Source organism: Macrotis lagotis, chromosome 4 (genome assembly GCF_037893015.1).
Source record: "Macrotis lagotis isolate mMagLag1 chromosome 4, bilby.v1.9.chrom.fasta, whole genome shotgun sequence".
Taxonomy (NCBI): domain Eukaryota; kingdom Metazoa; phylum Chordata; class Mammalia; order Peramelemorphia; family Peramelidae; genus Macrotis; species Macrotis lagotis.
In genome coordinates, this window is record NC_133661.1 from 49,971,263 (window position 1) to 49,988,147 (window position 16,885).

Consider the following 16,885-nt stretch of genomic DNA (forward strand, 5'->3'; position numbering starts at 1 on the left):
GTGCCACCTCCCTGATGTCATGGTCTTCTTTGAGAATGAAGGACAAACATAACTAAATGTAGAATCTGAGGAACCAACCACCCTTAATAAGAGTACCCTAAATATAAACTATACTTGATTTTACTCTAGAAACATTCCTTCATTAATCTAGCTGGAGGCAATGAGCTGAACCTATGTAGAAGAAATTGATTCATGCTACCATCCAAACCAATCCATGTGAGACCAGAGTCCTGGGGGCCATCGGTCATGGGTTATATCGCATCTGTGCTTACAACAACTCTGTGACATAGTTATTGCTGGTCTTATAACCTGATTTTGCAGTTGAGGAAATGGAGGTCCAGAAAGTAAGTCACTTGCCTGTGGATCACACAACTAAGGAGGTGTCAGAGACCCAATTCAACCACAGGTCTTCCAGAATCCCAATTCCAAAGCTCAAGCCACTACATACTCTCAGTTGAGTTTGTTTTCGATTTTGCAGTTGAGGAATTTCAGCCAAGGGCTGGGTCTGGAAACCAGATTACATGAGGTTAGAGAGTAGAAACGCTCTTTTCAAAGGACAAATATTGCAGGGACAGTGAGGTAAACCTCACAGCCAAAGAGAGAGTGACTGTGGAGAGGGAAAGCTTGATGCTATGCGATAGCCATTGACAAAACCTTCTGGACCTTCACTTGAGTCATGTTATATGGCCTTGCTGCAGGAAAAGCAGCCAGGTACTAAGCTCCAATATGAGGGATGAGTCTGTCATCACCATAAGAAATTAAGATGGTGTGAGCCTTTAGCAATCCTAAGTGTGTTTCTGTCCTAAGGGAGTCTAAGTCTGAGCAATGCTTATAAGGATGGAAACTGGAGATGAAGCTAGGACTCAATGGGAAAAGGAAGAGAGAGCTATTGACCTGTGAGTCACTGTGTTGTGTTGCCTTTCCGCGGATGGATGTTTGGCAGATGGAATAAAAGTAATCTTGTACTTGGCAGGAAAAGAGTGAGAGAGAAGTGAGAAATGGAGGCAATGAAGAGGTTGGAGCCTACAGGTACAAATTGTTGCATACATCACTACACATTGTTTTTGCTTAGCTGTTTTTCTTTTTTTTTTTTAAGGCAAAGGGGTTAAGTGACTTGCCCAAGGTCACACAGCCAGGCAAGGTATGCATAGAAAGGGAAAAGGTGGTCAAAAACTTATAAAGAAAATAATTTGTCTGCTTTAAGATGTGCTTGGGGCTAAGAAAGCCTAGAGGTTTATTTCTCAAGATAGTGAGGAAAGTTGGCAGAAAGACAGAGACAGAGCTGTAGAGACAGGAGACTGACACCCTGAGAGACAGACAGAGACAAAGGCAAAGGCAGATAGAGACGGAGTCAAAGAGACGCACACCGAGAGATAAAGACAGACAGACAGATTCGTGGGCAGCTAGAGACAGAAAGACGGACACAGACAGACAGACAGAGACAACCTATTCCACGGCTTCTCCAGCCTGTTTTCTTAGTAGGAGCTGGTTACTTTGCGGTGGAGTGGGGAGAGTCCGGCTCTGGGAATCCGGGGGGACCTGGATTCGAGTCCCTGCCTGGATACTTGGCTTTCTCCGGACCTCAGTTTCCTGCTCCGAAAAGTGGGGAGGGCTGGGGGTGGGCTACATGTCTCTAAGGCCCTGCCTTGCACTGGGTCCCGGGGAGGTTGGCGGGAAGGGTGGGAGGGGAGCCGGGCTCGGGGAGCCGATCTGAGCAGCTCTAGGCCGGGGCGCGGGAGAGGCAGGGCGGGCTCGGAGCAGGGCCGGCGGCCGCCCGGGTGCTGGGCATCTCCGCAACAAGCCAGCAGCATGCAAACGGCATGCCAAAGGCCGGGGCGGGCAGCCCCAACCGTGCCGTCCGGGGCGCAGCGCCCCGGGCCCCAGCAGCCCGGAGCTCCGCCCGCCCCGCCGCCCCCTCCCCCCGGCCGCTCCCGCCGCGCCTCCCGGCTGACGAATCGGCCGATTGTCCTGGGGCCCCGGGCGCGCCCCCGCCCCCTCCCCGGCCCCGGGCTCTCCCGCCAGGCGGCCCTGCCCTCCTCCTCCTCCTCCTCCTCCTCCTCCTCCCCCCCCTCCCCCTCCCGGCCCGGCTCCTCCCCGCCCCCTCTGCCCGCCCGGGGACTGCAGACTGCGCCCAGCCGCCGCGGGGAACGGCAGGCAGGGAGGCAGCTCCAGCGGCCCGGCCCGGCCCGGCCCGCCTGCCCTCGGGGCGCCCCCCGGGCCTGCCCCCCGCCCCTGCCCGCCGCTCCTGGAAGATGCCCCAGCGGGCACGCGCTGCAGCCGGAGGGAGCCGCGGCCCGCGAGCCCGAGAGCAACAGGTAAGCGGGCTGCCCGCCGCCGCCGCGCCCCCTGCCCGGCCCGGCCGCCCGGCCCAGGCCAGCCCCCGGCCCCGGCCCGGCCCGGCCCGGCCCCGGCCCTCGGGCTGCCTCCCGGACGCCGGGGCGGCCCGGGCGGGAAAGTTAGGCTGACTTGACTTCCCATCCTGCTGGCCGGGGCTGGGGGGGGCCCAGGACCCCCCGCCGCCCCCCGCCCCGCGGCCCCCCAGCCCTCCAGCCCAGGGCCGGGATGTGCCTCCAGGGCTGAGCGGGGCCGGGTGGGGGGGTGGCGGCTGCGGGAGGGGGTGTCACTGCGATATTGCATCAGGTCGCCCTCCCAGGGGACCCGCCTGGGCCGTCGCGGGCCCCCCCTCCGAGCGGGCGGGGCTTGGGGTGCCCGGAGGGAGCAGCCGAGAAGTTCGGGAGCCCGGGGGGAGGGGCGGGGGGACAGCGGGGAAGAGGGACCCGGCCCCCGCCCCCCCCCCCGCTCTCCTGGCAACCGCCCGGGCGGGGGACGGTGGATTTCGGGGTCTCCGGCGCCCAGGCCCGCGGGGGCCCGTGCAGTGGCCGATCTGGGCCGGGGCCCCGGGGGCGCCGGGGGGGCGCGTGCCCCCCGGCCGGGCAGCGCCGCCGCCCTTGCCCTGGGTGCCCCCGGCCCGGGCCGCAGGGAGCCCCACGTGCGCCCGCGGCCCGGCTCTTCCGACGGCCGGCCTTCCGAACGCCTCTCCGGGCCGGCCGGGGCGGGGGGCCGGGGGCTGCGCACCCCCTGCCCCCCGCGGAACCTGCCGCCCCGGCTAGAGCCTGGGCGGGGAGCTGGGGGCGGGGAGGGGGCCGCCTTTGTGCCGCTGTGCCCTGGCAGGAGGCACCACGGTCACGAGTGGCCGGGGTGGAGCAGGCCTGGGCCGCCCTAGGCCCCGGCCCCCCGGAGCCGGGCAGTGGCCAGCCGGAGGGCGCGAAGAGGCATGGATGCTCCGCCAGGCGCGGGTGCCCGGTGCCGCCGCCGGCGCAAGGCCCGTGCCCCTGGAGCAGCCTGGCGGGGGGCACCCGGGCGACCGCTGCCAGCGAGCAAGACGGCCTGGAGCAAGGCCAGCCCCTCCCCGGCTACGGGGAGCCTCCGCCGCGGCAGCCGCGGCCAGGCGCTGCAGGGGCTCCGAGGGACACCACCTCCATCCGGAGCTTCGAGGGGGGAAAATGACATCTGTATTCCACTGAGGCCCGGAGCCCTGGCCCTGGCCATGCAAAGGGCCTTTAACCAATGCTTGTTGACTAATGTGACTCCAGGCTAACCTTTGGTTTTCCTGTATAGTTGGCTATATGCATTTAGAGCATGCTACGATAAAGTCCACAGGCCCTCCCAGACTGCCCAGGGGAGCACCTGATCTGAAAAGGTTAAGCGCCTCCAATCTAGGCGAGCCCAGCCCCCCTCATTTTTCCAAGAAGGAAACAGATCCAGAGAGGAGGGAAAACTGCCCAAGGTCACAAGGGGGGTGAGTAGTAGTTTGGATTCGACCCAGTCTCTGGACTTTTCATTTCAAGGCTTGATTTTAGCCGGCCAGGGACTCTGATGGGAATTCCTAACCTTTTTTAATCCAGTGCTCTTAGTCCCCAGTAAACCTCTTGCTACCCACCTATTCACTAGGAAGGAAGCAAATTAGAGTTGGTCATACCTATGCAAGTCAATCAAACATCAGTTTATTTCTCTGGAATAATTAACTATTTGCCAAATATTGGGAGTATGTATTACCCTGGTTTAGGAAGCTGAGCTTCATGGGATAGTCTTTTGGCTCCAGAGAAGGGGGGAGACCGAGGCAAAGAGGGGCAGTCCAGCCTTCAGGACTCTCCTGACTGGCTTCCACCGCCATCTTCCTCAAATCTAATGATCCCCTGGCCATTTCTCTCCCTCCTCCTCCTCTCCTCATCTGAGGTCCCAGAAGGAATCAGAAGAGAAAGGGCTGGAGTGTCTCCAAATTAGAGGAGAATTGAGAGCGCTCTCCCCTTTCCTTGGCCTGAGGCTGGGGTCCTCTTTTGGGGAAAACAGCAGCTTCTGCTACAAAACTGTGCTTAGAGCTCCCCCTGCAGGAACTTTGTGGACCCATCCTCGAGGTCCTTTCCTAAGAGCATCGGCAAAGAATAGAGCTTGATTCTTTGGGAAACGGTAGGATTCCTAGAATCCTCACCTCCTCCTGTCTAAGAATGAGTAGAGAACATCTGCTGTTTTGTTGGGGTTTGGTTTTGGGGGGGGCGTTTGGAGGGGAGCTGAGGGATTCCCCATGTAGAACTCAACATCTGGCCTAATTCTAGTCTGCGATCGGGACCCAGGGCCCACTTGCCCATGAACATGGAGACAGTATGGGTCCCAGATAGGGCCTGAAAAGAGGGCTTCCTATTGGTAAAACCCTCAAGCTGCCTTATTACTTGGATGAAGGAGGCTGAAGAGCTCCTCCTTTGGCTTTGCCAGTTTCAAAGTGAGATGCCAGAAAAGAATCTGAGGCCATTGCATGGATTCTGACTTATTATCCTAACCCAGATTTAGCACCTGAGCTCAGGAAGGAGACCCCAAAGTCTTTAACCTCTCTTGTCCTTGGACAATCAGTACAATTCTACATGCACTTTTTTTTTTAGGTTTTTGCAAGGCAAATGGGGTTGCCCAAGGCCACACAGCTATGGATGTGTCTGAAGCTGGATTTGAATTCAGGTCCTCTTCAGTCCAGGGCTGGTGCTCCTTCCACTGCGCCACCTAGCCACCCCCTCTATGAGCACTTTTAAAAAATTAATGGGCAGCAGGATAGCATTCAAATCCTTCCTTGGACACTTAGTGTGCAGGAGCATAGACAATCAAAAAAACTTCTTTCAATTCTCCTTCCCTCATTCTATATAAAATGGGGATAATTCCTAGGCTATAGAATAAAAATGAGCTAATATGTAAAGGATTGTATAAGTTATAGTATTATTTCAAGTGCCCAATATATATAAGACCCTGGATATATTAAGACAAAAGGAAGGAGGATGGGGGCAAGTCTCAACATTTCAAGAACTTTTTTTTATATTCCTTGGGATCAGTATAGAAATGCTAGTTTGGGTTGGGAATCAGGGCTAAGGGGATGGGGCTTCCCTGAGGAGGCAGCCAATGGCACATGAGCTGAACCTTGAATAAATTGGGGGATGTTAAGGAGGGATACATTCTAGATTGGGGGAGGGGCAGCACAAACAATATGACTTCCAGGGGAACAGCAAATATACACCAGTCTGTCAAGAATGGGATGAGTCACCTATTTGAAGAAATCAGATGCTCTCCTGCCTACAAATACAAGTCTTCAAAAGCATGGAGAGAGTGGCCGAGAAAGTAGGGCTAGGTGCTCTTTTAGGGATGGGTGGGAGAGGTTTTGGTGCTGTTCTTTCCTTTCCTCTGTTTGGAGGTGAGGAAAGATCCTTAAAGTTACTAGAGAATTAATTCTATGAGATTCACTTAGGAATGCTCCCTTCTCTTCCCCACACTCCCAAGGGAAGAGGTGCTCACAGTCTGAAGCAGACTCTTTCCCTTTAGGGAAAATGGCACCTCACCCACTCCTGCTCCCCTTCCCCAACTTAATCTGATAGTCCCTGAAGAAGCTAGGAGGCTCAGGGGAGCCAGGTCAGGCCTGGTTCAGAGCTTCTGGTGAGGTGGGGTTGAGAATGGCAAGGACTGGAAGGGGGAAGGATGCTCCTGGGAAGGTCAATCCTGGCCTACTAGAAGGGAAAGATGATATTCCCAGATCCTAAGTTCTTTGCCTAATGCATGGACATGCCAAATAGTTGGATATTGGGGGATGCTAAAACATTGGGCTGACTCTGCCTTTTATTCCCCGAACTCCCCCTCCCTAGAGGGAACCTAACTTTGCAAGCTCTTTAGGAAGGAGGGCCATTCCCAGAGAGATCAGGTTAATTAGGTGCTCTGAGCTGTTTCTTGGGAGTTCCCAGGCAGGGACCCACTTGGTTCCTATTATGTCTGGCCACGGTGGGGGTGGGGCAGTTCTCCCACCCATCCTCCACTATCCATCTCTGCCGCCTTAGTTCTTCAGAGAAAACTAGTCCGCTTCTTCTCACCTCCCACTGGTAAGACCCGAGCACCAAAGAATTAGGCCTCCTGGTTTCTTTCCCTCTCGGCCTGGTCAGCATTAACCTTTGGCATTCGCCTTTGCCCTAGAAAGTCTGAGTGATTCTTTAGAGAATGGGAAAGATCTTTTGAGCTTCCAGCTTAAGGGTGGGCTGGGTGAGATGAAAAAAAGGAAAGACCTTAAGAAGTCTTAGAAAGAATTTAAGCAGTTGGGAGACCCAGCATCACTCCCAGATTGCAAAATCTTGAATCTAGAGGGAAAAATATCCCAGAGGCCACCTAGTCCACTCCCACCCTCCATTTGATGCTGAGGAAACTGAAACTAGAGAGACTGAGTAAATTGTTCAGGGTTCCACAACTATTAAGCATTCTCTGGTTCCAGAGCTGATACTTTCTTTTTTTTCCCCTTCTTTCCTTCCTTTCTTCCTCTCCTTTCTTTCCTTCCTCTCTTTCCTTCCTTCCTCTTCCTCTTTCTCTTTCTTCCTCTTTCTATCAACTAATTTATTTTTTCATTATCACAAATTTTTTCTCCTCTCCCAAGAAAAACAAAATCCTTGTGACAAATTAACATAGTCAAGGAAAACAAATCCATTGGCCATGACCCCAAACATGTCTGTCACTGGGCATTATTAATCAGTTCTGTCACCTCTCTGTCAGTGGGTGGAGAACATTCTTCTTCAATCATCTGTCCCTGGGAATCATGGGCCTTCGTTGTATTGGGCTTTCAAAGTTGTTTACTTTTTACAGTATTGAGGTTATAAATCATCCTCTGAGTTCTGCTCACTTCCCTTTGGCCATGCCCCTGCTGTGGTCCACAGTGCCTCCCTGGAGGGCTAAGAGGAGGAGCTGAACTGCCCCAGGAGTCCCAGCTTCTCCCCACACTGAAAGATTAGAGTAGGTTGACTCTATCCAATCACTCTATTCTCTTGAGAAAATGGGCATAACACACTCCTTCCTAGCTTCTGAACCCACAGTCCCCCAACTTACTCTACCCTATAGCACTCCCTGAAAGAAGGCTAGATAGAAAAGGGGAGATATTGTTTCAAGATACTGTTTCTGACTATTGACACCGAGCATCCCAGCCTTCCTTCATCATTTCCTGACCAAAACCACTTCCGCACAGTCCTGATGTGGCTGCATGTTATTGGTGGTTAAGAGGGGCTTCCCCCTCAGGTGCCAGTCATGTCCTTGGGGATGGTATATCTAAGGGCCCTTGTGACATGAGCTGGAGTGCAGAGATGACTCACATCTTCTGGAAAGGAAACCAGATGCTTGATTTCCCTGCCTTCTTTTGAGATTGGAGGAGGAAGCTATAATCCCTTGGAAGAGGTGGCACTAGGTTAGGTCACTGGCCCATGGAGCAGAGGGAGTCCCTAATTGCACAAGGTACTTTCCTGGGAACTCTCACTCTTCCCAAATGGTATAGTGGAAAAAAGCCCTTGCTTGAGAATTTAGAGGCCTGGGCTCCAGTCTCAGCCCTGTTACTATGTTGCTTTGTGTTATTGGCTAATTTACCTCCCCTCTCTGAGCCAGAGCTTTTTGGTCTCATAATCTGAAAGATAAAGGATTAAAACTCAGTAGAAACAGCTGTTGTTCTCATCCCTTCTACTCAGCCAACTACAAGCCCTAAGTCCTTTCCTAGCAGGGAGCAAGAATCCATTATTTCTTCTCTATTCCTCCTGCCCCTACCCTTTGTTAGACCCCTCGACAACTGATGAAACAGCCTGGCAGTGTACCTAGCTGGCTCAGGGCTTCGTTACCATCTTTCTCTTGGTCCATTGTCCCAGCATCTCTTCACCTTTAATTCATCCAGGTAAATCTTTACTCTTGAATCATGTCTTTGACTTTTGAAGACAGTATTTGGCACAGAAATAATGACTTCATCTATGATTCCTTGGTATAAGAAATGCCCACTACCATTGCAGGTGGACACTATTTTAACCATAGTTTTGCTTAGAGCTCTGTCAGAGGTTAAATGACTTTGCCCAGAATAATACAGCATGTATGTGTCAGTCAGTCTCTTCCTGGCTTGGAAGCCAGCTCTACCCACTAGGCCACACTGCCTCTGACAGATTTAATGGGTTCCCTTTTGTCCATGAACTCATTATCATTCCCCAGAAATCATCCTCTCTTCTTGACTTGCCCCAAGATCACCACTCTGCTCCCAGTCCCTCAGCTCACAACCTCAATATTCTCACACTCTTCATTTTCTCTCATTGTCTCCTCTGTATTCAGTCAGTCGCCAAAGCCTTCTTAACTTCTCTCCTATCTGCTTCCTTTTCTTCTCTGACTCTTTCACCAGCATGGAGCAGGCCCTCATCATTTCATATTCTGCTGGTGGTCTGCCTGCCACAGGTGGTCTGTCTCTCTCCACTCTGGCCCCTCTTCGACTCCCACCAAAGTGATTTTCCTAAAGCTAAAATCCGATTCCCTCTATTCATGAAACTTCAGCGGTTCCCTCTCAAGCTCCAGGATTAAATAAAAAAAATCCTCTTGTTCAAAACTCTAGATAACTTGTCTTCTCGTATTTTTCCAGCCCTCTTGTACAGCCTCCCCCCTCCTAGCTCCAAGTACTCTAATCTAGTAACTTGGTCAAGGTGCTCCCATCTCCTGATGGCATTCTCACTGGCTGTTCCCTAGCCCTGGAAGACTACCTCCTCAGCTCAGCCTTTCTGCTTCAAGGTCCAGTTAAAATCCCACTTTCTAATAGAAATCTTTTCCAATCTCCCTTCAATCAATCAAATAATCAATTAGCATCCTTCGAATGTTTATTATATTTTAAGCATGAAAGGCAAAAACAATCTCTGCTTTCAAGGACCTCCTGGGCAGACAACATGCAAGCAGTTATGTAACCATCTCCAAGTCTGGTTAGATTTTGTTTGTAAGTGGGTTTTTTTGCCTGTTGTCTCTCCCCATCGGACATCATGTTCCAGAGAACAGGGACCATTTTTTTCCTTTCCTTGTATCCTCATCACTTGGCCCACTTTTAGGCAGTTAATATAGGTTTGTTTATTTGGAACAACTTTTTATATGTCTCTGAGCCTCCCCCTTGGCCATCCCCCATTCCTGGAATGCCAGATCTCCTCACCTAAGCCACAAGGAATCCTCAACTTCCTACAAGATCCAACTCAATTGTGACTTTAACTTAACCCCTTTTAAAAAATTCTTAATAAATATAAACTAATTGGGTACACTTCCATATTTACAGGAGAGCAGAAAGGATTCTAAAGGAAATGTGAATCTCCATAATATAGACCAAGAAATGCTTGTTGTTACCTGTTGATTTGAACTGTTTGAAGCAGACTTCCCTCCCTGTAACTCTCCTGTGGCCCCTCTACCCTTCCAGCTGGGCCTTTCCTCCCCTTCCTCCTTTGCCTGAACCCAACCAGATTAGACCAGACTCTTCACTGGGGGCTCCCAAAATTCTTAGGTGGTCTCTCAGAGGCCTACCTCCTCCAAGCTTTTCTAATGATTTTGATCCCCACCACCCAATGGGCCCTTCATTAGCTTTTAAAAGACCAATTCATCATCTCCAAACTGCTTAGGTGGGGAAGAAGCCAGGATACTACGTGTCTAGGGTGCTGCCTTCTTATATTAACTAATGAGTCTGGTCTGAGCTCAGCTGTCTCTCAGTAAGTACTCTTAAAAATGTCAGTGCCCTAGGACTGGTTCCAGAGCTGATACTTCATTACCCTTTCATAGTTTTTAATCATTTTTTCCTCCTATCTTCCTCTGATTTTCCTGTGTTGTTTCACTTTTGTTCACCTGGTTTGGGCATCCATTTGCTCCCAGCTGCTCTGATGATCAGGAGAGCTGACATTTGCAGCATCCTATGTTGTTGCAATATTCCCACAAATTCTCTCATTGGGACACTAAGAGTGGTTTGGTCAGTCCTGGAGGCAGAAAAGGGGTCTTGCCCTTGCCCTTAAGATTCGAAGCCCCAGATATGCAGTCAGCTCAACCTGCCTTTGGGAATGGGATGGCTAAGCCATTTTTTGCTTTTATCCTCAGCATTCAGCCCAGAGCCAAGCCTAAGAGATGCTTGATAATGATTCATAAATTGATCAATCACAGATCTTGCCTTTGTCACCGAATCTATCACCCCACCTAGTGGTCTCTCAGCAAAATGAAAATCTGGATGCTTAAAAACATTTTTTTTTTTAGTGATGGAGCATGGGAATTTTAATGTAAAAGGAAATTGCTTTTATCTTTTAGGCCTTGAAAAGTATAATTTTAGAACTGGAAGAAATGGAGAAGGCCATTTAAGTCCCATCTCCTCATTTTATAAATATGGTTGGAATGGAAACCACTCCATTTTGACTTTGATACCTTACTTAGGTCAAAAGGGAGTGACAAGTTAAGTGTTATGCATAGGATCACATAGCTAATAAGTCTCTGAGGAGGGATTTGAACTCAGTCTTGATTTCTAGGCCTAATGAGTTATCAACTTCAACCACACTTAAAGTTTTGAAGGTGTGGGTGAATTGGATTAGATGAGAGTCAACCCTGGTGATTCTGCTCACTGCGATTCTTTTTAGAGAATTGGTACATGAAGAGAGACCTAGCCTCTTAAGGATACAGAATATCTGCATTCTGGTTCTCACTGTGACATCCAATCTCTGTGTGATTGGGTCAAGTTATTGCCCTCATTCCTTTTTTTTTTTTTTGGTTTTTGCAAGGTAATGGGGTTAAGTGACTTGCCCATAGTCACATTGTAATAATATTAAGTGTGAGGTTGGATTTGAACTTGGGTCCTCCTGACTCCAAGGCCCTTGCTCTTTCCACTGCTACCTAGATGCCTCCATTGCCTCTTTGAAAACAAAAGACAATGATTTGAAGATCATACAAGATACTCGAAAAGCTCCAAGAAGCTTACCATTCAATGGGCGAAGAGAATGTCTAATAGAAAACTGAGGGTGGGTGAGGCACCAGCAGATAGTCAGTGGAGGAGGAAGGGGAATACTATTGGTGGAGTTGAGCCAAGCATAGCACCTGATGGAAAATGAAGTAGGGGGAAGAGTTCACCCACTTCTTCCCTCCTACCTGACTTTTCTTTCTGTGGTTTTTAGAAATATAAATATTGTCCCAATAGATATTAAGGGCTCCAGGGCAAGGATTGTTTCATTTTTTGTCTTTGTATTCCCAATACATAGCACAGTGACTGGCAAATAGTAGGTGCTTAATAAATACTTTTGAATTAATTGTTGAAAACAAGTTAGAACTGGCACTTAAGAGGGCAGCCCAAGGGTTTTCCCCCCTTTTTTTCACCCTGTTTACATTTATTTTTCCAATTATGTAGAGAAATTTTCAACATTCATTTTTTTTTTGTTTTTTTTTTTTTGTTTTTGCAAGGCAATGGGGTCAAGTGGCTTGCCCAAGGCCACACAGCTAGGTAATTATTAAGTGTCTGAGGCCAGATTTGAACCCAGGTACTCCTGACTCCAAGGCCGGTGCTCTATTCTCTGTGCCACCTAGCCACCCCTCACATTCATTTTGGTAAAGTTTTCTCCCTCCTAACCTAGGAGAGCAAGAAATCTGATATAGATTATCCACGTCCAGTTGTCACACCTTTCTGGAGTAGCCAAGAACTGTCCGGAAAAGTAAGCTGCCTATCGATTTGAGAACAGACAAAGCATTGTGGTGAAGGGACATGTCACTGTGCCAGGAGAAATGATGACTGCCAGATTCATAGAATCTTCTGCAGAATTAATTTTTATACAATTATGTAGAACTTGTTAATTGGGACAAGAATAATTGACCTAAGATCACAGTGATATAAAAAAAGTGGTTCATGAAATTGTTTTTGTTTTTTTCAATTTTGATAACTATATATTTGATAACTAAAATACTATTTTATAGTTATAATTAAAATGTTTTATAGCTATGTTTTTATCCTATGTATTCCTATGTATTTTACTTGATTCATTTTAAAATCCTGTGGCTTTTCCAGATAATCAAAGGTTTCCATAACACCCCCTAAAAGGGTCCATAAGTACTTTTCTAACTCTACAATTCTCCCATCTTCCCCCCTACCCCATGACTGATTTACCTAATGGGCTTACAGTGGTTGCTCAGGAAATACAGATTGATAATAATGCTAATAATAATAGCTCACTCATATTTGTGAAATGTTTAATGTATCATTCCCATTTTACAGATGAGGAAGTTGAGTCAGAGAGGGAAAGTGATTTGCTCAGGGTCACACAGCCAGGGTTTGAACTCAAGGACTTCTAACTTCACAGTCCATACCCAGAGCACTGTCCACTACACCCCTTGACTTGCCTGTGGGGAAGTAGGCATGTCCTCATCCTTTCTCCCATTTGTGGAATGAACTTCTGATAGTCCCTGATAGTTGTCTCCATTCTTTCTCTTTCAGAGTGGCTGGTCTTCGGTAGGCTTCACCCCTACGCAGTGATGACAGGGAAGCGACCACCTGGGCCTCTGGACCCTGTGATATACAATAAGTTGGCCCTCCTCGAGGCAGAAGCTGGGCATAGGCAACCCACTGGGGTTTGCAAGTCAGGATCCCTGCCTGGCCCAGGCTCTGAGGGACATCTAGGATACAAGGGGACATATTTCACCTACCCCGTGGGGAGCCCTGAAGTGGGCCAGGACAGTTTGGCTGGATGGAATCCCCATGTGTCCTATGGGGGTGCCATGACTGGGCAGTCCCTGCGGGCGGACAGCATGCTCATGAACTGTCTGTTGTACCAACGGGAAGCAGAGAACGTTCAACCTGTGGAGAAGGGTCGGGACCAGGCCATGAGGAACCTGCTCCTGGCCCAGGAGAAGTGGGCAGGTCATCTAGACCACCGTGAACCAGTACTGCAGGCCAACCGAGGTTCTCCATACATGGGCATGAAGGGGCCTGGACCACCAGGCTGTGCCCCCCTGGCAGCACCCAAACCTATATATCGGAACCCCATGTGTTACATGGATCCAGGCTATGGGCCACCATCATGTTTGGCACTGGGGACCCCAGGGGCTGAAAGTGGAAACAAGAGGCCTCTGGACATGGACTGGACAGTTGGCGCACCCTTATTGCCCCAGGGAAATTCCCACTGCTCACTGGCCTCAGCACCCAGTAAGAGTCAACACCTGGAGGCTACCTTCCTCCCTTTGCCGCAAACCGGGACACCAGGCAAAGAGTCAGTGGCCAACCTTTCTTCATACCAAGTCGCCTTGGACAAGTACCGTGCCATCCGGAGTGCCCTCTTCCTTGACTCCAAGTACCCCACCCCATATGGAGGGCACAAGAAGGCAGCTGAGGGGCTACCAGCCTCCTGGCCAAAGCTGCCCCAACCCCCAGTACCCACCTACCAGGAGCGGGCACCCCCCCCCTATCCACTAACTCTGCATGAGCAGCCTCTACTATACCCACCAGGATACCTGCCTCCAGAGAAGCCCAACAACTCTGTGCTTTCCTTGCAATCTCCCAACCCCTACAAGGGTTTCAACTATAGAGGAAACGGACTACCAGGGACCTACCCACAGCAGCAGACAGCCCGTGGACCCTGTGTCCCCTCTGCTAAACTAGAAGTCTGTACCTACCCCACGGGCCCCATTCAGGGGAGCTCACCTGGTTTGAAGGCTGCGGCAGCTACCTCTCACGAGCCTGAGCCGCCACCTACCCCCAAGTGCCAGCTCAGCCAGCTAGACTTCCTCCCTCAGACGCCAGGTTATGCCTTTGCTCCTCGGGACAACCTGTCCCTTTACAGTCCAGCCCTGGGGGCTGGAGGGATGTCACCTGCTCAGGATGATCCCCGGGGCAAGGTAGGAGCTAATCATCACAGTGCATTCCAACTCGTATGTCAGCACGCTGGGAGCGGAGGGCCAAACCTGAATCCTGTGTCCCAGAGGGAGGCCTCTTGTCCTGTCTCCCGCTCTGGAAAGACTGAGAAGCCCAGGCAACAATCGGAGGACAAGAAGTGGTTGTATAGCTTTGGTAAAGAAGAAACCCAGACCAGACCTGGGTTGGAAGAGCATCCCTCTACACCTATTGTCATTCCAGACAGCCCTGCCCCAAGGACTCCCCCTGGCAGTGGTCTCCGGAATCCGCCCCTGTCCCCCAGGGAGCATCCACAAGGCCTCAGGCAGCCCGAGGGCCCTGCGCCTTCTTGTTCCCCACCCATGCCCATTATCAACAATGTCTTCAGCTTGGCACCCTATAGGGACTACCTGGACAATCGATGTGAGAAGGTGCCTGAGCTCCCCTTGCCCAAGGCCCAGCCTTGCCCAGCTGCAGACTCTGAGGCGTACAGACTGCTGCCCAAGGAAGCAGAGGGCAAAGATGGGCATGGGGAGGAGAGTGAGGTGCTGCTGCTTCCTCCATGTGGGGAGCCCCAAGTGCAGTCTGGCTCTGATCCTAGCAGCCAATGCCCACCCAAGGAGGAAGTGGCCCTGGATTTGAGCCTCAAGAAACAATTGGCCGAGCTCTCCAAGGGGGCTCTAAGTCAGGGGGTGCCCACTGAACCTGCACCATCTATGGATGTGACAGAAGCTAGCCAGGCTGTCCAGGAGGAGCAACCCAAGCTGCCTGCTCCCCCTCCCCTGGTACCCACCATGGTTGAAACGATCCCAAGGACTAGTTTCCACAGTTCTGTGGCTTTCATGTTCCACAAGTTCAAGATCCTCCGGCCAGCACCCCCACCCTCTGTTGCTCCTGCTCCTGCCCCTGCCCCTGCTCCCGCTCCCGCTCCTGCCCCTGCCCCTGCCCCTGCCCCTGCCCCCGCTCCTGCCCCTGCCCCTGTCCCTGCCCCTGCTCATGCCCCTACTCATGTCCCTGCCCCTGCCCCTGCTCAATCTGCCAGCCTTCAGCTCTTCACCCAGCCCTTGCAGGTAACCTGCTTCAATGTGACTTTGCCAGAACCAACCCCTCCTGCCCCTCCTGTTGCATCTGAGCCAGCCCCAGCTGCAGGCAAGGCCAGCAGGGGTCCAGAGGCAGCTTCCACCCAAATGGGCACCACTGAGCGACATTTCACAGGCCTCCACATGTCCCTATGTGATGCCATTTCTGGCTTCGTGGCCCACACCTCACCAGAAAGGCTTCGGGAATGGTTGGACGAGGCTGAAGAGAATCCTTCTCTACTACTGCCACCATCTTCCTCGCCAGCCAAGGGCCAGAGCAGGCCGCGAGTGGCTGAGGGGCGGGCCCGGGACACGTGGCTGAGCTGTGTCGGGGTGAAGGGACTCTTGGCAGAGCTGCTGGCCCAGCTGGAGACATTCCTCTTCACCCACAAATGTCCCTTCCCCCATGTGGTGCGTGCAGGTGCCATCTTCGTCCCCATCTACCTAGTCAAAGAAAAGCTGTTCCCCCGGCTACCTGGGTCCTCAGTGGACCACGTGCTCCAGGAGCACCGAGTTGAGCTACGCCCCACCACACTGTCAGAGGAGCGGGCGCTTCGGGACTGTGCCCTCGACGGCTGTACCTCCCGCATGCTTAAGCTCCTGGCCCTCCGGCAGCTCCCAGATATATACCCAGACCTTCTTGGTCTGCAGTGGCGGGACTGTATCCGGAGACAGCTCGGTAAGGACACCCCCCCCCCCCCCCTACTTCCCTGTCCCTGGTTTTCTTCCCTTTTCTAGTTTTTAGTCTTGGTGCCGACACTGCCAGGCTGAGGGGCCTTGGGCAAATCACTTCCACCTTCCTGAGCCCCACCGCCTTCCTTTGGTTGAACCATTGGATATCAAGGGTCATAGAAGCTCCTGGGGTGAGAAGGATGGGCATGCCAAACTCTCCTCAACACTGAGAGACTTAGAGTCCAGCCTGGTTCAACCAGCTCAGCCCTTGAGGTCTTGGTAGTCCAACCCTTTCTAGCCTCAATCCCTCTTTATATTCTGTTGGAGGAGCAGCAGCACCTTGATCTCCTCCCCATTCTGGGCCAAAAAAAATATAAGAAAAGGAAAATCAAATCAAGTTAATATGTAGATAGATAAAAACCAGGAGATCTTGAAGACAGGGGTCATTGAAGGTTTGCCTTTGTATTTCCCCGACTGGCCCAGAGGAACTGAGTCAGTTTTTACTGTTTAGAGAACCACTTACTACAGTGGAGGGCACACTGCTTCAAGGAATGCAAAGCTGAACTCAGTTTCCTCATTTGTAAAATAAGGTTGGATTTGGATGGCATCGAAGGTCCCTCCCAACTCTGATCACCATCCTGAGAATCCTGCTTGACCAGCAGCCTTAGATAGGAGGTATTCTGAAAAACCAATATCCTAAAGATTTGAATAATCCCTGGTCCCTTCCTTCATGAAGTTTATAGTCTAAGGGGATAAGATGCCAACACAAGTAGCTACCCTGACCCAATATTACATTTCAGCACATTGGAGCATCATAGATTCAACAGCTAAGAGGTCAGAGGGGGAAATTCAGTGCTCTCTCCAAACTGACCCACTCACACTTCCCCGTTCATTGGAATAGTTAGAAAGAAGGATGTTGGCAAGGTCCAGTGAACATTTCAACCAGCTGCTGACTCTACCC

At 51.3% G+C, this 16,885-nt stretch overlaps 1 protein-coding gene across 3 annotated transcripts in view; it reads left to right on the forward strand.

Annotated features, from left to right (window-relative positions):
• The first annotated feature begins 2,133 nt into the window (after positions 1-2,133).
• C4H15orf39 (chromosome 4 C15orf39 homolog) overlaps positions 2,134-16,885 on the forward strand; it is a 37,569-nt gene continuing 22,817 nt past the window's right edge. For 2 of the 3 annotated variants that reach the window (XR_012477774.1, XM_074232742.1), the window contains exons 1-2: positions 2,248-2,315; positions 12,782-15,931. Coding sequence is in view for 2 of the 3 variants with exons in the window: in XM_074232742.1 (XP_074088843.1) it covers positions 12,820-15,931 (3,112 nt within the window). In the remaining variant the exon portion in view is untranslated. Of the gene's footprint in view, positions 2,316-12,781; positions 15,932-16,885 lie in introns of all 3 variants that reach the window. The other variant, XM_074232743.1, reaches the window with a different exon arrangement.